This window comes from Mixophyes fleayi, chromosome 3 (assembly GCF_038048845.1).
Source record: "Mixophyes fleayi isolate aMixFle1 chromosome 3, aMixFle1.hap1, whole genome shotgun sequence".
NCBI lineage: Eukaryota > Metazoa > Chordata > Amphibia > Anura > Limnodynastidae > Mixophyes > Mixophyes fleayi.
The window spans coordinates 257,085,503-257,112,653 of NC_134404.1; the positions used below are offsets into that span (position 1 = coordinate 257,085,503).

The 27,151-nt window shown below is 40.0% G+C and overlaps 1 protein-coding gene across 5 annotated transcripts in view; it reads left to right on the top strand.

Annotated features, from left to right (window-relative positions):
* The window catches only part of IPCEF1 (interaction protein for cytohesin exchange factors 1), a 209,755-nt gene that overhangs the window by 168,771 nt on the left and 13,833 nt on the right, over positions 1-27,151 (top strand). For all 5 annotated transcript variants that reach the window (XM_075203484.1, XM_075203485.1, XM_075203483.1 and 2 more), the window contains 4 exons: positions 1,193-1,266; positions 4,803-4,874; positions 10,905-10,963; positions 16,356-16,414. In XM_075203484.1, the coding sequence (XP_075059585.1) occupies positions 1,193-1,266; positions 4,803-4,874; positions 10,905-10,963; positions 16,356-16,414 (264 nt within the window). The remainder of the gene's footprint in view (positions 1-1,192; positions 1,267-4,802; positions 4,875-10,904; positions 10,964-16,355; positions 16,415-27,151) is intronic.

Here is a 27,151-nt window from a genome sequence, read left to right on the forward strand (position 1 = left end):
TTGCGTGATTTTAGCGAAAAATAAATAAATAGGGATTTTAGAAAAAAACAGGGATCCAAACCAAAACACGCAAGGGCGGTTTTGCCAAAAACAAAACACTAAGTTAATCCAGATCCAAAACCAGAACACGGGGGTCAGTGAACATCTCTAACGCATACACATATGCCTGATGTATGCTAAATGCCTCTGTATTTCGGCTGGACACATGTTGAGATGTGAAAACTCAATACATGAATGTAAATATTTTTTTTTGCATCTGTATTTTTCTTGCATACCTTGTGAGCCCATATGTGTCCACCTTGATAGAAGCCCATTTGGGAAGTATTTAACAATTCGACTGCAGTTTAGAACATTTATATAAATACCATGGAAACTATTATGGAAATGTAATACATAATATTTTAGTTATTTTTCGCACATTCATTTTGATACTTTTTTAATTTTTTTTATCTCTGTTGGATTTGGTGGCTTAGTGGTTAGCACTTCTGCCTTACAACACTGGGGTCATGAGTACAATTCCCAACCATGGCCTCATCTGTTTGTAGTTTGTATGTTCTCCCCGTGTTTGCGTGGGTTTCCTCTGGGTGCTCTGGTTTCCTCCCACACTTCAAAAACATACTGGTAAGTTAATTGGCGCTAACAAATTGACCCTAGTCTGTGTGGCTGGCTGTGTGTGTGTTAGGGAATTTGGACTGTAAGCCCCAATGGGGCAGGGACTGATGTGAGGGAGTTCTCTGTACAACGCTGCGGAATTAGTGGCACTATATAAATAAATGTTAATAATAAATACTTAAGTATATAAAGTTTTGTATGTAGTTTAAATGTATGATCACTTTAATATTCTGATGACCCTTTTCTAGCACATTTTTGTATTTAGACTGATTTCTTTTCACCTAGACTTGAAAAGGGAGGCACTGCTCTAAAACATCACCTTTTTACTGAGCTTTATCATAATAAATATGTGGAAGTAATAACTACCTGCACTTCTGTTTCTTTTATGTATGGATTCAATGCATAAGGAATACAGCTTATCTATAATTACTGTACAATCTGCCTTTTAAATGTTTTCTATTTATCGTGGCCACTATATTTCTTTGTTGTTGCTATTAGATTTTAGTCCCAAAAGCCTCTATCTCGCTGCTAGTGTCACAATATTTTACTTTATCTTAATATGTAAAATTATACATTGCAGGCAGAAAAAGCAGAAGGATTCATCAATCTCCCGGACTTCATCATAAACCAAGCTATAGAATGCAAGAAAAAACAGTATGTAGAAAGACCTCTTATGATTTAATTTTGTTTTTGTACCTGTAGTTTTTCTAACAGAAGTTCCATCATATGCATCCCATCATATCCTGCTCTTCATTTATAAAACAATTTTCCATGTGATGTCTTACAATTCAGATGAAAATAATTATAATACCATACGATTTTCTTCACTGGGTATAGTGCAAATTCTTTGGACATAACATTCACTAGCACACCACAATGAGCGTTCCTTGGGAATCTGGCTGACCAACCTAACATCCCTTGGGTGGATTAAAAGCTGTTGTTACTTCTAGGGCCCTTGGATTGCAAAGCTATATTGCAGCAATGAATACACAACACCCCACCAACATTAGAGATGGCAATCACCAGACATTTCTTTTTAGCATGGATTGGCTTGAGACAACATTCAACAAAGAGCTTTCCACGCCAGCTTTGTTCCAATGCTGGGGTGAACTTATTCAGGCCTCAGCAAGCCCAGGCTGCCTTTAACAGTCTGGACATGCTGGTGTTTGCACTTCTAAAAGCACCAGCATACCCATGGTAGCCAGGGCATGCTGGCACTTGGGGAACCACAAGTGTCAGCATGCCATGGCACCCAGGTTCCACTGTGAGATGGTGTGTGCCACACCATAAAATTGGCACCATAAAATTTAATTAGAAAAAATCAACCCCAGTAATACTTAAAAACATCTGTGTTCTTCAAACTTTAGTGGATCCATGTCCTCTAAGCTTTAATGGAAACAAATTTCAAAGGCCCTGTGCCTGTCCATAAAAAAAAAAAGCCATAACAATATTCCATGTGGATCTTTATAAGAGATATATACAGCGCTTAAAATGTTTCTTTATCTATTCAGTTATTGTCATTTTTATTAAATTGGTGTATAGTTTATTTTAAAAAAATTGGGGCTGCAGTTGACCATGGAGCGCTGTAGGAACTTGATCTTTTGTTTTTCGTAACATTCCAAACGTGTTGTAAAAAAAAAAATCTTCTTATATTGCAGCTTGAACCCATCAAAATACTTCTCAGGAACGTACTTTGCACCAAAACAAACCATACAGCTGACACAGACTTGCTTCTGTATGCAAAAAAACCACACCACATCATGAAAATATGAAAGACACCATGCATATTTATAAACTAGGGCCTTTCCCACTGAACGAATGGGAATACCCTAGGTTATAAATTGACCTTGCGTCTTTCATATTTTCATTATGCGTTGGGTTACTTCTGCATACAGAAGCAAGATTACATTGTCTGTATGGTTTGTTTTGCTGCCAAGCATGTATTTCCGCAGGGTCCGCCAGCTGCAAGCACAAGTTTTTAGGTGTTTTGAGAGGGGTGGGGTGTAGTTTTAACCTTTTATTCATTTTTATATTTATTTTAGTGTTTTGTGCCAGTGGGTTTGGCAGCGTTATAGCCTCCGAACCCTCTGACATTGCTTGTTTAATGCCGACATTGTGACTGTTAATATTTCTACTGGGTCTGCTAGGTGTTGTAAACTTTTACCTAGGGAGCTCATGGTGAAGTGCAATGGTGGTAGAGGTGTCAAAAAAGCCAAAATCCCATCTCATAAGATGAGGAATGTGTAAGCTCATTGATGACATGAACATAGAAATGCAAACCGTGCACATTCATCAATATTGTGGAGAGGAGACGAGCCTTTCCTTGTAGCAAATTATCATTGTTCTCTAGTAAACACTGTTATCCATTTAAAATCAAACGCGACACTATCAGAAAAAAATGAAAAAACACAAGCTTATCTCACTCCATTGAGATAACGCAGACTTCCTGCATTTGCTTCTGCATCATAAATAATGTATTACATATTGTTTGTCATTCCTGTCATCTGTTATGATGTTAAATAAAAAAAGTATATAATGAATGGACTATTTTTCAAGAAATATGTAAATTGTGTGGTTTAGTACTTGCCAGCTCACAAATGTTATTTGTTGACCACTAACATTTCTTGATTATACTGCGTTTATTATCAGTATTACTGTAATATCATATTTATTTTATTAGTTATTCAATTAATTGAGTAATAGACATGTAGGCCCAAGCAGGAAACCACTCCATATAAAAATTTACAAATTTTTATTCACCAGAGCTTACAGAATAATACATGATATTTTTGGAGAGCAAGTCACTTCATCAGATAAATATAAAAGCATCATAGTGGCCTCATATTTGTTTTAATGCATTTTATCTATCTATCTATCTATCTATCATTTAATCTATCATTGTGTAATGCCAGAGGTCATTTGATAATTTATATCACCACATCTGATTTCGCTCAGACGCAATGGAGGAAATTCAATTAGCCGTGATGTTTCTTAGACCATCACGACTGCACGTTATTACCGTTACTACAGTAAAATCTCAGCTCATTTTTCCTCGCACCTCCTATGGGGCGCGAGGAAAAATCAGCAGAGACTTTTGTAAAAAGCTTGTGGCCTTTATGTTCTGAGGAACATAGCTGCTAATTGAATGTATCACAATTACACAGACACTGGAAGAGGTGTAATTGCCACTCTGTGGAGGGATTTGGAAAACCTATTTATTTATAAAAGAAGTTTTCTGGATAGATAGGCTAGCACACTAAACCCAAGATGTTTAAAGGACTACTTTAATTTGAGATGGGTTTTTTTTTATGAGAAAATGACTGCACATGGGGTTTGGAATGTTATATCCACATGAGTATAAATATATTTGTTTATATTTGCCTTTATTACAACCTATTTAATTTGTTTGCTATAATATATGGATCATTGTGAAATTATTATTTTAATATTATTGTTGTAATATTTATACATTAGTGAGTGAGTACTGGTTGTAACCTTCACTCTATTATAATTTGCATAAAGTATTAAGTAAGGTGCCATTTGGGCCACCTTATGAATGTCCCATATAATAGTATATTATTAAATTATAGTAAAATTATTTGGAGTAGCATATAACTTTAAGAATTATTGGTAGGATATCACTTTCAGACAATTTGTAACTGCAATTTATGTTCAATATAAACTGGTTAAATTATCAGGTGTGATGATACAATGATCAGGTGACCCCTGACATTACTCCATGATTGAATCCTTTATAAATATATATATTCTATTGCTTTTAAACTTGCCTGATAAAGGGACTTGCTTATCCTGTATACTCTGAATAAATTTGGAGCATTTCACACCTGTGCCTTTAGTAAAATCCTTTTTTTTTATGGTGCGCAGCTTTTTATCTTTGATTAGTGCTCCTATGGTTATCACCGTTCACAGTGCTTATTACCTGTGTTCATCATGTGAGGAGAATGCAAATCAAAGCATCTCTGGATCACCACAACTGAAGAAAAAAAATCTTAATTTTTTAACTAAAATTAATATTACATTTATAGTGGCATACCTGTACGTACTGATCTGTGCCTGGTCAATAAATATTGTAGTTATAAACACAAGTTATTCTTTCGAGGTAGCTAATATAGTTTTCATCAGGTGTGTTCTGCTTTCTTTTATGTTTTTTTTTTTTTTTTTCCCCAAAGTGCTATGAAGATCAGTCATTCGAAGACGAAGACCTTTTATTTTGCTGCTGAGAACAGAGAGGAAATGAACAAGTAAGTGGTATGAACTGCTTAATTTAAATGTAACCATTCTGAGTAAAGTGTTATTTGCACTGGCTAACTTTTCTCAAACTGTACAATAACGCTGTTTTAAATGGCTTTCACTCAGGCTACAAACTATAACAGACCCTGTGTAATCTGTGGCTGGATTCTGTGCATATGGGGGAATGCAATGTGCTTTGCAATGGACTATGCATTTTGAAAATGATTCAAGCCAGCTCACCATGAATAAAATCAAGAGCATAATCTTTACACTCTTCCAAATTGTTGGACAGAACAGCACAATGTTTTCTGCTTCTAAAATATCCAAGTGCTAATAAAGTAATTCGGAAGAGTGTATAAGATTATTACATCTGGCAGTCGTTATAGTGTGTTGCCTTGAATCACTTACCAGTGCTTTGTAGTGACAATGGACTTAGGAGAACCACTGACCCTAAAAGTAAGGGATTAAGGATGTACACCTTCTGAATATTGTGATCGCGTTAGAGGAACAGGTGCCATCTCCTGGGGCAGCAAAGAATTAACACAAGTCCAGGGTTTTCAGTACAACTGACCTCAGCCACTTTTATTAAACAGAAAAACAAAGAAAACTTCAAAATAAACACCTTGCTTGCCCAGCAGGAACTAAACCTACAGAAAAAAACCTCCTGTGCCAGACCTTGTGTGCTACACACATACAAAACATAAAGATAATTGCTCACCATTTGCAGAGTGTCTCAGAGGCATCCATCCTCCTCCCCAAGTGTGAGAGACTGCATGTCCAGCCTGATTCCATTTTAAACACCCCTACACAGGTGCAGTACAAATCAGCCTACACTTAGGCTAAAAGCCCAGAAGACCCGAAATAGGCCTGATGAATGGAGCCCACCCTTTCTCTCCATTCATAATTTAGCAATGTTAACTTAGGCTAAAAGCCCAGAAGACCCGGAATGGGCCTGATGAATGGAGCCCACCCTCTCTCTCCATCAGGGCCGCACTGGGACTAAAAATCAGCCCTGGCATTTAAAGCACATAGGCCCAGCTCTGTTCCAGATTAATTATAATTACAGTACATTTTGCAAAGCTCATTGTTATATGGTGTCCCGTGAGATATTAATGTATTACGTGCAGCTTGACTCTCTATTTGCAGCATAGGGCGCACCAGTATCAGAAAATGGTATGCACAGGAATGGCAAGAGAAATTTGGGGCTGGGTTACAGTGAAATTTTGCCCTCCCCCACCCCCACAGGTGCACAGGAAGAGAGATGTATACCGACGCGCAGCAGCGTCGGTGAAGGGGTGTGGTCGCATAATGTTGGGGGCGTGGTCAATATGTGACGTGGCATAACAAATTGTGGGAGACTCAATTGCTGGTGATGTGATACATGGGTATCGCGGAGCCCACATTGCTGGCAATTACGGTAGAAATCTCTGCTTATTTTTCCTTGAGAGGAAAAATAAACAGTGATTTCTGTCAAATTTCATCCGCAAAGTGTCTCGCGGATGTTCACTTTGCAGCTAATTGAATTCCCCATTATGTATTAAAATGGTTTTGCTCTCACCTACTGGTTATTGCAGCTTTCACAACCTGGTACTGGACTCTTGCATAGATCCTGGAATGTTGGGACCTGTTGGAAAATGTATATATGGAAAACCGAGCAATAAGTGAACATCGTACATGACACAGATCACACAGTATAAAATACATACATTATAATAAAATATTACATTTATCACCAGCTACATAACGCCACCCCTCAGACACATCACGCCACATCCTGCATCACGCTACCCCCTGCCACATCACCCATCACACCACAATATCCTCCCAGACAAATCACACCACGCCACCCCGCAGACCAATCAGGCTACCACCCAGTCACATTATCATGCCACCCCCAAGGCACATTATCATGCCACACAAGACATATTATAACCCCCCGAGACACATTATTACACCCACCCAGCCTGCTGTACTTACCTATGCAGCTGACATCGGAGTAAAAAAGACCGCCTTGCAGAGTGAGCAGGTAAGCTCTTAGTCTCGTGAGATTTGGAGCTCCAGGCCTGCTCTGCAGGCTGCTGGACAGTATATGATGACATACGCTGTCACCACACACTGTCCAAGGACAGCTCCCCCCAGAGTTGGATTAAGGCTTTGGGGGGCCTGGGGCACTTAAGACAAGGGGCACTATGGTCTAAAATTAAGAGCATAGTATCATAATTCACAAAAGCGAGAGTTACTAACTAATACACAATGTAGAAAAAACTTACCATTCAGTCGCTTATCAAAAATTATTTAAATCAGAATTTTGAGGTTCAGGTTCAGTTAGGTGGCAACAATATTATTATTTATTATCGTAGATTTCTAAGGCACCACAGTGCTCCACATAGTAGGGAAAATAGTACATTCATAAAACAGGGACATACTAGGTAGACTAAATAAATGAAGACTTGAAAACAAAGAGTATGGAGGACTCTGCTCACTAGAGAGGAACAAGAGGAGCGAGTGTTGTTCAGATTGGAGATTATGACAGTTGTGAGGGTGCATTAGTGTGAATAGTGTTTTTGAGGATAAGGTCACCTCTAAAAAAAAAAAAAAAAAAAAAAAAAAAAAAAAGTAGGTTTTCAGAGAGTGTCTAAAGATTTGAAGCCTGTGGGAAAGCTGGATTGAGCGTAGTAAGGAATTCCATAAGTGGGGAGCAGCACAAGAGAAGCCTTGTAGGCGGGAGTGAGAGGTGGCATTGGACATGGTTGCACAGGGGAAAAATAGATACTGGGAAATGGTAGAAAAAGGTGAGGAGATACATGTGATAATAGGGGGCAAAGAGAGACAGACACATAAAGGGGGCGAAGGAAAGGACAGACACCCACAATGCGAAGACAAAGAGACACAAACACAAAGGGTATAGAGGTGGGGTTAGAGGGTGCACATCGTATGTATACAATAAGGCCGTGCACTGTCTATATATGGCATTGTGCAATCCTTTGGGCAGAGGAATGGAGGTGGTCCTGCTGGTGCCACCTATGCGGTCACCCTGACTGACTGTGCCTTGAGCACCTAGTGTGTTTTACAGAACTGGCAGAGACCCAGAAACAAAAATATACATATACAACCCTGGGTGGTAGTGCAGCACTAAAACCAACATTTTAAGAATATCACTAACCCCAGCTTACAAACAACCCTGACGGATTATACAGATCATATACAGCTTTAAATACTGGAGACCAATAACTTCATAATAATCAATATCAAGTTTATTCTGACTTATAAAGTAAAGCAAAATAGATATAACTGTATATTTCAATATCTCAATATATCAGTTAAGTTCAGTGCTAAATAACCATTATAAAAATGAGCTAATCAGTTAATTCTATTCCTTAGTGTTTGCTCATATATAAAAATAATGCCATTTCCAGATGGTTTTTGTGCAGTATAATACAGTCCTTTTTTTTTTAAGTTACCTTACCTGTTGTATGCTCCAGGCTTCCTCCTTCAGACACTGCAGGCGGTCCTCAGCAGCATATAGTGCCACCCTGCCATGTACTTGGCACTGGAACGGCGGCTCCTTCACTTTTTAAAATGGGTACCCAGTTCCTGGACCGTGCCCCCTGAAACACTCTCTCTCCTCCCCACCCCCACCCCCACTCCCACTCGCGGGTTTTTTTTTTTTCTAAAACACTGCTTGCCCTGGCCCATTTAGCCATCGGCCCTTCTAGCATTTGCCAGAAGTGCCAGATGGACAGTCCGGCCCTGCTCTCCATTCATAACACCAAGGACCCTTACCATATTATCCTACAGATGGGAAACACTTTGGGAAGCTTTTCCCACATATATAAACTTATTCCTGGTGTTTTAATGTACACAAGGCAGAAAGCCTGGGGCATGTACCTCTGACATTCAGCACTAATCCAGTGACTTTGTCACAATATATAAAGTTTGCAATTGCAATATAGTATGTGCATTGGGGTGTATGCAAAGTGCATGTCATTGCCTCTGGAAATGGTGGGCTACTCAAATGCACTCTGATTTATGCATTAGTGATGTTAATTAAAAGTAACCCTCATTGTGGGGGAAGTTGTGCAATACAGGCTTTCTTCAAAATTGTAGGCAATTAGGTTTGGGAAACGGTGGTATTGTGCAACACAAGGAGGTCTATGCAGAATATTTGACAAGCTTTGTGCTATTGTGTGTATGTGCAAAATGATCGGTGAAAGTCCGTGCAGTATGGGGATGCTCCTACATTTTCTAGCTGTGAAACTGTCCTGTAGTGGTGCAATACATAATATGGGGAATGCTGATCTTAGCTGGTGGTAGAAATTACATGCACCTGTTGACATGAAAGGCCTATGGTTGTCCCTCTGACATTAAGTTGCACCTCAGCCACTTCATCAATTCACAAGTTGGCCAGGGAAAAGGGTATTCAGACATGTTTAAGAAGAGCGTGGTTAATAAATGAATTGGTGCGTACATTGTCAGGGTTTATTATTTTCTTGTTTGCAATAGAGATTTTTAGCAACACACTTGTATCTTTGTGGTCACCCATAGATCACATACATTTTTTTTATATGTCAGTGATATCCTCCTCACAGTTACACAACTTCTTATCAGCCTTCCTAATCTCTAGAGTTTTTTGGAGCCTTTTCAGGACCCCTACACTCAGATATGGAGAACCTTTCCTTTTTGCTTGTCAGGATAATCAAATTACCATAAATGTTTGGTCCCTGTATTGCAATTACAATTTTGCCTTAATAAATGTACATAAAAGGTTCCTCGAGCAATCGACTTCTCACTGAACATATGTACAACTTCTAGATTGTTAGGAGTCCTATATTTCACTGTTTGTATATAATTACATTTTATTTTGAACATGTGGCTTTCACATGTATTAAGAACACTGTCCAGACACTATTCTCTCATGTATATGACACTTCTTTACATTATTACATTGTGTACAAATAGTGTAATGTGACTTGAGCAATTACCGCTAACACTGGGAAGCCACATTTGTATGGTTTCTCTATGATATCCGAGGGCATAAGTATACACCCTTGTTATGCCTGATGCAAATGCCACCATTTTTCACCTGAAAGCATCCTGCGAACAAGTGCATGTAAATATGCTTTTCTTACGTACATCTTTTCCTTATGTATGTTTTGAGCACATATACCTCTAAATGAACTCGTAAATGTTTAGCTGCACGAATCCATGTAGTGCATAAGGGAAGAACTTCACTTCCATACATTTCCTTTGACTTCTATAAGATTAGCCATAATGACATGTTGAATAGCTTGTGGCAATTTCCTTTTGCCTCATCCCATTTTAACATAGGGCATGATCCTCCTGGTTTTGATCTTATTCTAGTTCTCTTTTGTCTTTATGTTTACAGTAAGTTCTAGAAGACACACTTTTTCTTACTACTTTGTATTTAGTTGTATTTTTTTTATCATATATATATATATATTTTATTACTGTATAATTATGTCATATTTAGTTGCTTAGGAGACCAATGAAAACAAATTTATTTAAAACTTTTTTCCTTACAATCCAAAGATAAATTATTGTGTTTCAGTTTGTTGTTGCACCCTTTGCTATTTTGCTTCAGGAATGTTTAGGCCTATTTTGTCTCGCTATACTTTTTCTCCATCTCAGGGAGCACGTTGACACATAGTATTTTATGTACTTCTTTAAGTAACAACCTCTGCCACAAGCCAGAGATAAGGGTCTAGGTGTGAAATGCTTTCCTGAGCAAATTGGGCAGTTTCTAAAATTCTATGTATTATTAGTCTGATGACATAAATAAGCAAATACAACACAACTACATTTATATTTATGCTAAAACTATATTTAGTATATTTTCCAGCAGTCCAGATTTGTCCCACATACACAGCCTGGATAAATGAGAGATGTTACCCAATTTGTCCCAATTTTGTTATATGACAAATAGGGTGGTATGCATTTAACAGAGGCTACAACAACATGTAATGTAATGGTGTATGTGGCTCCTCCATCATATATCACTTTTTTAATTTTTTTATTTTCAGATGGCTAAATAAATTGGGTCTTGCTGTTGTTACACAACCAGTTGAAGACGACAAAGAAGGTAAGCTTGTGTGATGGCCATAATGTTTTTGTTGCTTGCTATATATCTGTTTTGCGCATCTCATCTGGACCAGATGCAAAACATATTTTATACTCAGTTGAATTTAGAAATAGGAAGCTGCGCTCAACCCCAACCCGGCAAGAGCAGCAATACCCAGGAATCGCTTCCTGTGAAACTATCAAATACAAAAACCAACGTATAGCGCTCAATTACCTAGGTATACTGTAGTTTAATAAAAAAAGGGGGGGGTGGAAAAGGGCAGAATAACACTGGTGGATATGAAGATCTGATGTGATACAATAGTGCAGAGACTGACCCTTCTTATATGACCAGAAATAATACCTGTATCGATTATAGTGCACAATAAACTAAAATGCACTATACAGTGATTGATTATGGTACTGCAGCTAAAAAAGTAGTAATATGTACTGGTGAATAGAATGCAAATATGCGGAATATACTCCCAATAAGTAGATTTAATGGCTAAACAAAGGCAATAAAAAAATCTGAATAGCCTAAAAACAAGCAAAGCGAATAATTAAAACATATTGCTAAAAGTCCATAATAAAAAGATTAACAGGTAATCGGTAATACAAGATTGATTATCCATATGAATTGTCCATATAAATCCTCGATGTCCAATACCACGATATGTCAATCTTAACTATTGTGGAAGATACTGTGGTTAATTGTGCCACTCTCCCCACGGCAATCTCAGTCGGGATATAGATGAGGATAAAATGTCTTGTACCTGATGCCAAGTGAGTAATCCAAAGCGGGTCGCGACGTAAGCGAAGCGGTGGCTAGCGATGGAGCTCGTTTCTCTAGATATCAGCTGGTTCCTAGCAGCAGTTATGCACGGAAGAAGCACGAGAGTGGCGTGCGTTCCACAGTGGAACGCAAACCGGAAGTCCTGTGTGATTGGGCGGAAGTATGTGTGCCCCAACGCGTTTCATCTGCGAGGCAGATTTACTCAGGGGTTATGGAGTAACGACTTGACATAGTGCTATTTATGGGGAATTTCTCAATTTGAATGATTGCCCAACAACGTTAATATAAGTTCCTAAATGATTATAACTAATCATAGAAGAGTAATAATGTAACACTATATTCAAATATTCATGAAAGGATATGTATAAAACACAAATATCATAACATCATAATAGAATGGCTAGTGTTAAATGTAAAAAAGGTAAGTGGGTGAACAGGATGAAGACAAAAAAACACACACATTGGTGTTAGCCAATTGAAAAATACAAATATTAAATAATAAATGAATAATCAAAGGAGCATATACATTGATAATGGCCAATTAATATAATGAATAATCAGTATAGTAAATGTTCAGTCAATCTGACATGATTGATATATACAATATGCCCATACAATCAATACAGACCTATATCACTACTCTGACAGTAACATTAAAAGGGAGCTCACAGATGATGGAAATAGTGCTAACACGCAAAAATGCAGACTTGTAAGAATATAAATACACTCTAATGTATTAAAACACACTGTGACTGTAGGGATATAGTGGGGACTCTAGATCCCAAAAGATGAGGAGTAAAGAAATTGGCATATTGCTGATTGTGCATAATATATATGAAACATTAAATCATGGCATGTCAAAGATGGCATGTCCTGCCACTAAAATCACCGTATTGGGATCAATCTACAACATGTCTACTACCGTACTGGATATTCCCAGGAGGTCACCCTTCCCGGTACTAGGCCAGCTCCACTCTGCTTTGCTTCCAAGGTCGGTGGGGGTTGGGCATCACCAGGGTGGTATGACCGTAGTTCGCATGGAGATACTTAACCCAAAGGGACAATAGGGCATGGACACTACAATGTCACCATATGGCAGCCAATATAGACAAATGTTCCTGATAAACCTAAGTATCCTATCTTATAAAGAAACATCAAACTCCATGTTTTTTTATATTTTATACTCAGGAAATTTTATTCTGTAGCTTTAAGGATTCCTTCTTGATAACTGACTGACCTAACAGCATTTAAATATCAAGGTCTCAGAGCTCAGTTTTAATTTTAATTGATTTGGGAAGTGCTGGGATGAGGGATCCATTAAAAAAATTATATAGTGATTTGATTGAAGTGTTCAGCAACTGAAAAAGGAGAACGAAGATATCTAACATAATAAAATTATATACATTTTTTATTTTCCTTTAAAAACTAAAACGAAGAAGTTGTCTTATGACATGGTGTACCAATAAAGTTATTCTTGCCTACATTGCACATGATCCACCCTCATCTAATGGCTGCCTACTACTTGCATTGACTATTGCAATTCCCTCCTTATCGGTCTTCCCAAAATCAGACTCAAACTCCTGCAATTTATTTTGCATGCAGGGGCTAGATTGATTGCAAATTGTTCTTCCTCTGCTGAGCCAGTCTGTCAGTCTCTACATTGGTTGCCTGTTTTTCAATGAAACCAATATAAAATTCTTCTAATTTTCATACAAGGCCATCAGAAAAATTGCACATACATAGTTGAACTTGTAGGGGCGGTGGATGGGTGTAGACAGTGGCGGAATTACAGCCATTGCAGGGTGAGTGATGGCAACCAGCCACCCTCGCCTCTGGACCACGTAGCCACTGCACCCCCTGCAACAAAGGTAGTACTGCCACTGTGTATATATGGGCTTTTATTCTTGCTAAACTCCAAGAATCACATTGTAGTTACAGGTTTGGTATCAATCTACTGCTTCAAAATGGCAAGATCGGGATTATCAACACAGATTTTCCTAATAAATTCAGCACTTGAAAATGCTGAGGCAAATTTTTCTTTAATTTGCTAATCTTTCATTTAACCAATACACATTTTTTCCATGATATGGGTAGGCCAACAAGACCCGCCATTTAAGAAACTAGATCTCCTAATGCATCAGATTAGGTGTAATTTCCTTTGTAGAGTAGTTGTTTTAATATTTGGTATGAGTTGCTTTCTTTTGAAAGGTGGGACTTCTCAACTTCAAGCGTTTAACTCAAGTATACCCCTTGTTAATGTAAGTGGCAGGATGGGCAAGATTGAGGCTATTATAGATCTCATCCACCGTGACCCTTGATTATTCCCGCAACTCCAGACCCCACTAGTGCTGGATGTGGGTCAGATGCTTTGTGACGTCATTCTGCCTACCCACTAAGAAGTCCTTGACCCCACTCCCTTCATCCGACAGTGGACTAAGGAATATTCACTGGTCTGTTGTGGAGTGGAGAGTTGACTGGAGAGTATTCTTTCGAGGTCCCGAGACCTATGCACTTCTCACTCAAAGGGTATATTTGCAGTACTAGCCTCATTTGCCTTTAATAGCAAAGGAATTAAACAGTGATTTTGAAATTGAAGATGTGATGAATTGCAATGCAACACAATATTAATACCTGTGATTTAATAATGTTGAAGTTTGGTGAGTGACATAGCAATATGCTAGTCTCACTGTAATACCAAAATGTTAAAGCTGTAACTTTTCTCTCAGACTCCTTCTAAACACTGGGCTTAGAAATAGCACAGGTGGATAAGTGATCACCCCATTGCTATAGCAGGACAGAAACTTCTATACATTACTCCCTTCATCCAGTATTTCAATGTTTTGTTCTTGTCCCATTTCACAGCAGCACTACCACTACCGCAGAAATCAAATAAGTTCACATTTTCAAAAGCATATTTCTGCAGGGTTTGACTGTGAGTTCTTAGGAACGTGCATAATAAATGTATATAATGGTTCAATAAATGTAGTATATGTCATCAATGTATTTTTTTCTCTGATGCAAGGTTAGTTCGGTTAGAGATTTGGAGTAGGAGTGGAGATGAGCTGTTATTTCAGATTGGCTCACCTGCGGTTTCCCAGACACAATGTCTCGGGCAGTCCTAGTGAGGACAATGGGTACTAATTAGCCTTCCCCACCTCCAAATATCAGATAACTGTTAACCCCTCCAGACATTAATCCTTTCCACTACTTTATGATGTCACAGGGTCCCCAGCTGTTCCAATATACAATAAACAATATACATATTTACAATGAGCTACAATGTCCCCTAACCCACATGTACTGCAGTTGTACTTTGGTGAGCTGGGGAACAAAACCAGGTCTATAAAAAGTACATGTTATAATCCACATCTTGTGAGAAATGAGGGACAGGCTGGTTAAGGTGTTTTTGAAACTCATTTCGTCACACTTACAGTTAACTTCCATTAAGTTGCAGAGACAGTACACAATATATAGCTTTATTTGAATGCATTGTGTGGCATTAAAATGTATTGACTTGTGTGCACTCCTAGACACACCAGCATTAATAGAGTTTGAATGGAATTCCCACATTAAATTAGCACCATCAGTATTTCAATGCATATGTGTGTGTGTGTGGTCACCCTCTTGAACTCTTTGGACCCATGTGACCACTGTTCTTTTCTCATTCCTTCTCACCGCCTGTATACACTATACAGACGGCTGGACATGGAATTTCCGCCTTTAAAACAGGCAATCTCGCTCTGGCCATTGTAAGTGACGAGAATACCACTCGATGCGTTTTGTAGAGTCGCAATTTAAAACAGCCTTATATCAGGTGTGTCGGACATAGTGTGTATCTGACTTATGTATTTCCTCAGTGTTGCTCTTGTAGTAATCGCCATATTTATTTAGATCCATATAACTAGTGTTGCCATTATTCTAATCGGAAAAACGTACCCAACCCAAGGAAACTAACCATAGAAATATTAATTACAGTACTTTGTTTTCACCAGCCATGTCCTCGATTGAAGTTCATATTTGAAATAGTATTTTTGTCCAAAATAGACAGAGTTATTGCAGTAAGTTGTGGTACCTGGCATTGCCATTTTTAATTAGCGGATTTAATATTCTCATTCCAGTGGAATTTTCCTTTGTAAATGCAGCTGCACTTTTCAAGACTAAATAAAAATTTCTCTTTATGAAAGTAAGAGTTGGACTGTATTACATTTATGTGAAGATGCAACATAATTGTTTAAATTGTATGCTTGTTTATGTAACAGCCCCGTGATGTAGGTGAATGAGTTATGTCTCGTGTGATATGTGAGTGAATGTGCATTTTGAAAATGTGCATGTTACGAGTTTCCTGGGAGCTGATGCTTTTGGGTTAATGATCAGACAAAGCTCTCAACAAAAGTTTATACTTTTGTCCAATTGAAGTCCCCATGTGATACCCCTTTGACTCTCATCTCAGAGAATTCTACTACCGTGTGAGCTCAAGCATACCGGAGTTCTGAGAGAGAGACTTCAGACTGCAGACCGAGGATTGTGATGCCATAGACAGTTGGAAGTGTCAAGACTGGATGTATATTTATTCTAATGTTTTTAGACTGTTAATAGATGTTGTCCTTTGTTTCTCTCACAGATTGCTGGAGTGAAAGTGAACACGATGAACCGGATATAGCAGCAGAGTCTGCTCCCCTTGTATGTACTGCGCTGCTAAATATATTGTTTCTAGTACTTTTAGGTGTCGGAATTTGCTGTTTATTGGATGTGTATGAGATAATGTCCTACTAGCATAAGCGAAAGGGCAGAAACATTCTTTAAAACAAATGTCATGAAGGCATCATTACAACACTTGTTTAAATAAGCCATTGCTGCTCAGGATGGATAAATATATTTAGGGGGTATGGTAGACAAGAGATCTGAATTTATGAATTTATGTTACTGACAATTACTTTATTATGTAATTGACTTGAAGAGGAGAAGGAAGGCTATTCAATGTATTTATATCAGAAAATTATATATATATAATATATTGTGGCAAGAGCCCGCTACTGCAGAAGCACACGCGTACAACTTCTTCCTTTTAATGGTTCTTTATTGTGAGGATGGTAATAATGTTTTGACACCGTATACTTGCACAGCAATTATGGAGACCCTCAACGCTTACTATACATAGTCCAGCTCTCTGTCCAGATCAGCCAGCTAGCCCAGCGTTGATCTCCCTGAACAATGAAACAAGCAGGGTTTTATACCTGACACTCCTCCCACAGGCCTAGCTTGATGGACAGGTGACACACCCACCTTCTCTTTAAAAGGAAACGCCCATCCCTGGCTCTGTTTAGACTATTAGACCCACCCTGTCTGTTTGCTGAGAGGAAGCAGCTTTTAAATCATGTGAGTAAACCAATTTTAAACTACACATATGTTTTTACCTGGTTTAATCTCCACCTAGGTACATAACTGTGCCAATGTTTTACTCTACTTCCCTGCTTTCTCTGCATATTGCCAGCTAAATGCCTCCTTTTGTTACATATCCCTCCCCCTAGCGTCTCCAAGTAGGGGGATGTGGACTTCGCGAGGAGCGCATATTTTCGTGACAACGCATCTGCATTTTTGTGTAGAATCCCAGGCCTATGTTCTACTGAGAACTTGAAAGGTTGTAGTGCCAAGAACCAGCGGGTTACCTTCGCATTTACCTCCTGGTTGTTCTGCATCCATCTTAATGGTGCATGGTCTGTTATTAGGGTGAACTCTCTGCCTAGGAGATAATAGCGCAGAGCTTCTGTAGCCCATTTTATGGCGAGGCATTCTTTCTCCACAGTGGCATATTTTTGTTCCCTTGAAAGCAACTTACGACTTAGGTACAGGACAGGATTTTCCACTCCATTCTTCTCCTGTGACAAGACTGCACCTAAGCCAACACCAGAAGCATCAGTTTGGAGGAAGAACCTCCGGGTAAAATCTGGTGCTTGTAGAACTGGAGAGGAACAAAGAGCTAACCGAAGATCAGACCAGGCGGTTTCTGCAGAGTCAGACCAGGTTAATCTATCTGGTTAACTTTTTTTTAACATGTCCGTAAGTGGAGCAGCTCTAGTGGCGAAGTGGCTTACAAACTGCCTGTAGTAACCTACTAAGCCTAAAAAGGTTCTTAACTGTGACTTTTTCTCTGGTCTTGTCCAATTTTTGACTGCCTCCACTTTGTCAAGCTGGGGTTTTACATGCCCTCGACCAACAATGTACCCCAAATATTTGGCATTTCTCTGGGTTAGCTGTTAACCCTGCGGACCGTAATGAAGCTAAGACCGCCTCAACTTTGGCTAAATGTGATCCCCAGTCTGGGGTATAAATCACTATATCGTCCAAGTAAGCAGCTGTATAAGCTGTGTGAGGTCGTAGCAATTTATTCATAGCCCTTTGGAAGGTGGCAGGTGCCCCATGCAACCCAAAGGGTAGGACTTTATATTGATAGAGACCATCAGGGGTGGAAAATGCAGTCTTTGGCTTGGCCGTGGAAGTCAGGGGAACTTGCCAATAACCCTTTGTTAGATCAAGGGTTGTTAAATAATTGCTACCAGCAAGATTTTCCACTAGTTCATCCACACGTGGCATCGAATAGGCATCAAACTGCGACATACTGTTTAGGCGCCAAAAGTCATTGCAGAACCTAATTGTCCCATTGGGTTTCGGGACAAGCACAATGGGACTATTCCATTCACTAGTGGACTCTTCAATTACATCTAACTGGAGCATTTTCTCGACCTCCTTTCTCACGTCCACCCGTCTGACTTCTGGAATACGATATGGCTTCTGCTTGACAATGACTCCTGGCGCAGTGACAATGTTGTGTTCGATTAAGGTAGTGCGCCCAGGAATGGAAGAGAAGACATCACTGTTCCGGCGAATCATATCTTCAGTCTGTTGTCTCTGCTGAATGGACAAGGCTGGCTCTATGGGCACTTCAGACTTTTCAATGGCAGTACTTACTACCTGAGGAGAGGTTTCCTCATCATGCCAGGGTTTAAGGAGGTTCACATGATATATTTGCTCCTCCCTTCTCCTACCTAACTGGTGGACTCTGTAATTGACAGGACCGACAGCCTCTAGAACTTCATATGGACCCTGCCAATGGGGGAAAAGTTTGCTTTCCTGGGTAGGAACCAGGACTAGGACCTTGTCCCCAGGCTTGAAAGATCGAACAACAGCACTTTTGTCATAATTTTTCTTCTGTCGTTCCTGAGCCTCTTTTACATGTTGCTGCACAATGGGCCCTATCTTTCCTAGCCTCTCATACATTTGGGACACAAATTGTACCAGATTTGGCTCCCTGGAACCTTGCTGCTCCCACCCTTCTTTTAACATATCCAAGATACCCCTGGCAGAGCTGGAGTAAGGCTCTGGGGGGCCCGGGGGACTTTGGACAGGGGGGCCCCTAAAGTGTACTATGGCTATAATTTTAGACTAATACACAGACAATACTGTGTGCACTACTGTTAGGTGCAGGCAGCACCCCCTTCATGAGCAGAGCAGAGTGAAGTGGGACATATCTCCCAACTGTCCCTGTAGTCAGGACAAAGTCTGCCCCACCAGAATCAGGACAGTTGGCAGAATGTCCTGCTTTCTCCTACCTGTGCTTCCCGCTTGCTGCTGCTTGGGTCCGAAGCTCAGTTGTGCTTGTCTGGATCCTGAATGTTGGTTCCCTGTTTGGAAATAGAATAGGTACATGACATATAGAAATACCAGCAATGAGTGAACACAGTAGGCCTCCCTGCCTCTATGCAGTTCGACATTAAATCAAAACAATTAATGTTTTATTATTAGTGCCCCTTTCCTGTAACCATCCCGACTGTAAAATAATTTTATTCATCTTTAATAAAAAGACTTATTGCCCCCAAACAACCCCAACATTAAATTAATAGTAATCACATTTATTAAATAAACCAATTTCCTACTATACATTAAATAACTTGCATTCACTTTTAAGAAATAGCAATCCTTTTTCCAAAACTCTGCCACACAATTAATAGCGCCCAAACCACTCCAACATTAAATTAATCATCCCACCCTACATTGATAAGTCTGCACCAACCCCACTATTAAATTAAATTGCCATCACCCCACAAACAAAATAACACCCATTAATTAGCCACTACCTACCTCACACATTACATTGCCACAAGCCCCTTGAGGCCTCACACACATTACATTGCCACAAGCCCCTTCTGCCCTCACACACACTACATTGCCACAAGCCCCCTGCTGCCGTCACACACACTACATTGACACAAGCCCCTGTGTCAACTCCGCAAAGGATAATCCAGAATTTAGGAAGGGATTGAGGTAACATATTAATTAGAAGTTTCCATTCCTTTCTGGGGGTTTTTCTTAAGGGACTTCCTTTACAAATGATGGATGATGATTTTGCATTGCAGAGTCATTTGGTATAGTACCACATTTTTCAACTGAATAAGAGGGAAATTTTATTCTATTTTACAAGAAGTATAATATTATTATTTAACCATCCTGAAGATGTATAGTCCAGATCTGGTAAGTATGAACACATCATTTATTTTTTAAATATTTTGTAAATTAGGTAATCTTTATAGCCACTTGTTTTTATTTTATAGTTTGCCACATGCATAGATAATATATGATAAAAGTCTGGTGCTTGTGTATTATGTTGCCTATGTTTATTTTTTAGATTTGTTTTAAATTGTTACAAACGCTTTTTTGATCTACGAGTGTTAATATTCATTTTAAAATGGATTTCCCTGAGTACTGCAGTTCGTGTACCTTTTTTTTTTTTTTTTTTTTTTTAACAATTTAATGTAGAATAATGTGAGTAGAGAATCCTTCCCACCTCTTCATAAATGTCTGCTAAAAGACTAAAAAAAAGTGTAAAATAAGATGCTGTTCCAAAATACAGTGAAAAGGTGCCAGTAAACAAAGAAACTGTACTAAATAGACACAAGTTTCCACATGGTAAAACAAATACAGTTATTTCCTCATCGTTTTAGAGGTTGTCAACAAGTGTAGAGTCTGTAGATAAATAATTTGCAGAGAGGGCCCCCCCCCCCCCTAATAGTGCAGTATATTAATAAATTGCAGCTATGCACAGAAGAAAAAATGCACACCAGATGGAATACATATGTAAGCTTATCTCAAATGTCTTGTGGTCTGTAGATTTCCAGTGGATCTGTTTCTCATAGGTAGCAAGCAGCTCAATAGATGCAGTTATACAGAACAGAAAAAGATAGCAGCAATATAGTGTAATAAAATCATCAAATGTAATAAAGTTTAACAAAACGCAGATATACAAAATCAGAAACAAAAAGGGTTATCTGCTGTACTTAATGTGGATTCCCAGGATTAACAGTCATTTTCCAATGATGGCAGCCACATATGAATGGTACTCGATCCAGATCTCTCTAGACTGGTCCTTAGATGATATCCACTGTGTTTTTTCCTATTGTGGACTTCCTCACGGGCACTTTTTAGCTAATACCATATGTCTACTAATTTCATATTTATCTACTTCACCTATTGCTGCTGTAAGTCTCCCTTAGGGTCTATGCTGTTTGAGGTAAGGGCTGCATTCCTAATGAGCTTTAATAGGTGCAATTAGTACACCTTTTAGTTATCATTATTCATCTCCTGCTCGGTGGCACCAGTTTTGAAGTGGGGGGGAAGTAGAGAACAACAGTAGCACAGATTATTTCAGGAGATGCCTGTGATGACCTTGTGAGAGGCAGTGATATTCCCATTCATGTGATCAAGTGAGTACAGGTCTGCAAATGAGGGTAATAGTTAGTTCTTTATTAAATCTACTAGAAGTCCCTGGTCATGAATGCAAATGTAATATTTTGCATGTTTGAAATAAAAAAAATGGTTACCGTATTTTTCGCTCCATAAGACGCACCTGACCATAAGACGCACCTAGTTTTTAGAGGAGGAAAACAGGGAAAAAATTATTCTGAACCAAATCTCAAATCTCAAATATTCTGAACCAAATGGCACTGCTAATATGGCTAGGAGTTTTAAAATATAGTCCAACAACTAATTCATCATACATAAGAGGTCAGAGAATGTATTATAATTACCACTTAGAAATTGCACTACCCATCAATAAAGTTTAACTTCTAAAAACCTATCCAAACTAAAATACAATTCACTGTCCCTCCTGTCTCGAGTCTATAGGGAGTATTTACTAGTAAGGTGTAAATGTGCAATGATGCAGCAATCCATCTTTGAGGCACCTAGTGCACGTTCTGTAATAAAGGCAAATATCTTACTGATTGCTATGTGTAGAGGGAGTCCAATGGTTCTTTAGAGTGACCAAGATGCAGGGATCCCCGTTGAAACGGACAGTGCAATCCGCGCTCACAGAGCAGGTCCCCAGTGGTGTTTTGGGGCCGATCAGCGGGAGAGACGGCGTGCGTTCCACAGTGGAACGGATTGACATAGTGTTATTCTCAACACCATAGACACGTTCAGCGCTTACCACGTCACTAACATGCGCACACCACTGCAGAATGGAGACATCCGCCCGGCAGCAGGACGCTGGACCGTCCCCACGGCAACCAGGTATTCTGTACAAGGCTTTTTTTTTAGTATTCGCTCCATAAGACGCACACACTTTTTTCCCCACTTTTTTTTGGGGAAAAAGTGCGTCTTATGGAGCGAAAAATACGGTATATTTTCCAAAGGCGTTATTGGTTATTATCTATATTGCCCAACACTCCATGGCAAAAAATCAGGAACACAAATTCCCAACACATTTGTTCAACTGAAGCCATGGCATGCTCTGCCCATATCATGAGCATATTTGGCAATACCATTATGTACTTTAAATTGGACATGTAAACATAAATCTGTGCTGTAATATCAGCTGGACCTGCAGACAAGCCCCCTGCTACCGTCAGACACAAGCCCCTGTGTGTAAAAAAAAAACCACACAAACACACACACACACTCTCTCTCTCTCTCTTACCTTGCTCTCTGCTGCCTCAGTCCAAGCTGCTCAGACAGGAAGTGAAAAATGAGCACTTCCTGTCTGAGGTGCAATCTGCCACTGACTACCAATGATGTTTTTATTATCTGTCTAATTCACCCCCCCCGGGGGGGGTGCCGCGAGCGGGGGAGGGGGATGAAACAGACAGTTAATCAAAACATGCAGCAGCTTCTCTCCTCCCAGGCGGCGGGGGGCCCTCAGAGAGAGGGGGGCCCTGGGCACGTGCCCCCTTAATCCGGCTATGACCCCTGGGCTGTCTCCCAAACAATAACTCAAAGGGACTAAACCCTGTTGAAGCTTGAGGTACCTCACGGATGGCAAACATCAAATAGGGAATAAGAGTGTCCCAATCTTTTTTCTCTTGAGCCACTGCTTTCCTGAGCATGTGCTTTAATGTGCGGTTAAAGCATTCCACCAAGCCATCTGTTTGTGGATGGTATACAGAGGTGTGAAGCGCCGTAACCCCTAGCAACTGGCACATGTCCGTCATCAGTTTAGACATGAATGGAGTACCCTGGTCTGTGAGAATTTCTTTGGGTATTCCCAAGCGTGTAAACATCAATACAAGTTCTTTAGCTATGGTGCTGGACTTTATGTTTCATAGGGGAATTGCCTCTGGATACCTGGTTGCATAGTCAAGCACCACTAGTATATATTGGTGCCCACGTGCAGCTTTTTCCAGGGGCCCCACAAGGTCCATAGCTATCCGTTCAAAGGGAACTTGTACTATTGGTATTGGAATGAGAGGTGCCCCGTACATGGGTTTGGGACAGGTTCTCTGACAAATGGGACTGGACCGGCAATACTTTTTCACTGCCATGTGTACCCCGGGCCAGTAAAACCTAAGCAGAACTCGTTCCCGTGTTTTATCCTCCCCTAGGTGTCCCCCACAGACATGTGTATGTGCTGCTTTTAACACTAGGGTTACATGGACCTGAGGAACCATTAATTGTTCTACTTTTTCCCCCTGTACATTAGCAACTCTATACAGGAAATTATTTTTAACGATAAAATATGGTATGCCTTCTGCAGGCTGGGCGGCTTTCGCTACCCCATTTACCTCAGTCACACTTTTAAAGGCATGTTCCAAAGTGGCATCATTAAGTTGGTCTCCAGCAAAGTCCTGCAAAGGAAACAAAATTGGTATTGCGGACCAGTCCGTATCCTCACTGACAGGCGGGGTGGGCTCATCTGCGACATCACCGACCAATGCTAGTTTGGACTGTCCATGTTTCCCCACAGTTGGATGCTTTTGTGGAACTCCTGCTGTGACTCCCAGGATGGCATTCCGGTTTGGCGGTTCCCAAAGATCGATGTTCAGATGTTGTGGATTCTTAAGCGGTTCCTTTAAGACCGGGCTTCTGACCGTTGCATCAGTTGCCGGCATGTCCGGCCAGATCCGCTCACCGAGCACATCATTAAACAGTGGGAAGTCTCGCCCCAAAATGAGTGGATATGGGAGTTTAGGTGCTATGGCAGCTACCACCATAACAGTTTTGTCTTTGAGTGTGACTGGTAGTATTGTTCTTTCATACTCCTCTGTTGTGCCATGTACGCAAATAACTTTCACTTTGGGCAACCGAGAAGTTATGGTTTCGGGTAAAGCAGAGCTGGAAACCAATGAGAGTTCACTCCCCGAGTCAACCAAGGCCAGAACAAGGTTTTGGTTGATTAGCACAGTCACCCAGAACAAACAAGGACTTCCTGATGTGGGACTCATGGTAAAACAGCTTGGAAATGCAGGTCCAATATGTGCTACAGAACAGTCCATGGGTTCCTGTAGTTTAGGACACTCTGCCTTAAAGTGGCCTGGCTCACCACATTCAAAACACTTCAGATTAGACAGCTTTGCACCTGACCCTCTGTCCGTTGCAGTTTTGCCATTGGGCCCTGTGGCAAGGATTGTCCAACCTGGCTTTTGGCGTGGCAGCGGCTTTGGCACAAATGCAGGTTCTTTAGTCATTTGCTGTAGCGCACAAAACCTTTCTACCACGGTGGCAAGCTCTTCATAAGTTTGTGGGTCTGATTGCAGAACCCACCTTTGCAAATCGCGGTTCAGCCCCCGGATGCAGTGATCTATCGCCAGAACTTCATTAATCCGAGAAGGCGAATTCTCAGGCTGCAGCCATTTCTTTAAAATTTTAGAAAGCTCAGCCACTTGCGCTCTGACCATTTTTTTTTTTATCATAGCGCCATTGGTGATAGCGCTGGGCTCGGCCTGGCCCGGAAACTCCAATGCGAGCCAATATCTCAGACTTTAGACACAGATAATCAGAGGCCCGTTCCTCATCTAGATCCATATAAGCTCGCTGAGCTTCACCAGTCAGATATAGTGCCAGTCTCTCAGCCCAATCTTTAGGAGGCCATTTTGCCCTTTTTGCAAGTCTCTCGAAAGACACCAGATATGCTTCTACGTCATCAGCTGGTGACATTTTCTGGAGAACAGGACCAGGTGGTTCATTTCTGTCATGCCTCACCTGGCTTAACTCCTTTTCTTAATAGCCTTGTGTTTTCCACCTGTGCCTCGGCGACTTGTAGCATCTGAGCTTGCTGCTGTTGCTGCGCAGCGGCCACATTCACGAGGGTTCTCAGTACTTCCTCCATGTTGACGTCTGCGCGGGTTGGGTAGCGGAAACTTGCTTCCCTGAGCATCCCACTCCTGACACCACTTGTGGCAAGAGCCCGCTACTGCAGAAGCACACGCGTACAACTTCTTCCTTTTTATGGTTCTTTATTGTCAGGATGGTAATAATGTTTTGACACCGTATACTTGCACAGCAATTATGGAGACCTTCAACGCTTACTATACATAGTCCAGCTCTCTGTCCAGATCAGCCAGCTAGCCCAGCGTTGATCTCCCTGAACAATGAAACAAGCAGGGTATTATACCTGACACTCCTCCCACAGGCCTAGCTTGATGGACAGGTGACACACCCACCTTCTCTTTAAAAGGAAACGCCCATCCCTGGCTCTGTTTAGACTATCAGACCCACTTTGTCTGTTTGCTGAAAGGAAGCAGCTTTTAAATCATGTAAGTAAACCAATTTTAAACTACACATATGTTTTAACCTGGTTTAATCTCCACCTAGGTACATAACTGTGCCAATGTTTTACTCTACTTCCCTGCTTTCTCTGCATATTGCCAGCTAAATGCCTCCTTTTGTTACAAATATATATATATATATATATATATATATATATATATCTAATATATAAATGCTTAGTGGCGTCTGTGTGTGGAAAAAAAAAACCAAGTTGCAGCGCCACCTGCTGTGCAGAGTTTTTCACTGACCTACTAAATTCTTAGTGTGTGTGGGGAAAAAAATTCAAAAAGGGCTGAAATTTGGTAGGGCTCAAACTCATTTTCGTGAGGTAATTTTACCTCATGAACACACATGTGTAGAGGCGTGTGTGTGTGGAAAAAACTATTTTCTCAGAAAGGGCTCATCCAATTGACCTGAAATTTGGTATACTGACATTATTTGACAAAAAAATTAGAATAGTCAAGTCAGTTACCTTCCATCATCCCCCCTTCCCCCCGTGGGAGGGGTAGTAAAGACTAAATTTACGAGTTGAGGGGTCAAACTCATTTTCGTGAGGTAATTTTACCTCATGAACACACATTAAAAAGGCCGCTTGCATCGGGAACTAACGCTCTTCCCCTGAGGAGGCCTGGGCTAGGTCCAAATGCATGACATGAAACCTTTTTAAGACCTTAAGTAGCTTGATTTGACTAGAATGCATGAGTATCATGCACGGGTTAACTTGTGTGTGTGTGTGTGTGTGTGTGCGTCTGTGTGTGTGTGTATGTATGTATGTATATATATGTGTATATATATGTATGTATGTATATATATGTATATATATGTATATATATATATATATATATATATATATATATATATATATATATATATATATATATATATATATAATCTCAGACATTTTCACATACAAGTTAGTGGTCCGTTTCTATTTTTACACTACTATCCCTTACTGCAGCAGTGGAAGCATTATGCTGCTGCCTACATTACATACTCGAGCCTCTGGCATTGACTGTTTAAAGCTTTTGGCAAACACTCTGTTAACCTTCATCCTTTTCTTCTGTATTGCTATGTGGAAAAAGGAAACCAAGAACAGAATTTTCCTCGAATATTCACCTTTTACCTGCTTTCTTCAGTTAAATTTGGGTTTGCGTGTTCCCAGTCCTAAAACACAGTATAATGAATTAATCGTCGTCATCCCAGCTCTATTCATACACTGCAGATACAGCAAAATGTGCATTTACAATACAGTGTGGAATGCCACAGAAAGCCAGAACAAAAGTGACACTTGGAGTTTTTACAGCTAGCTATTCAGATTTTATAAAGGGCTATTTCACTGTAAAACTCGATTTAAATGAAATTTTGTTACATTTATCTCTACTC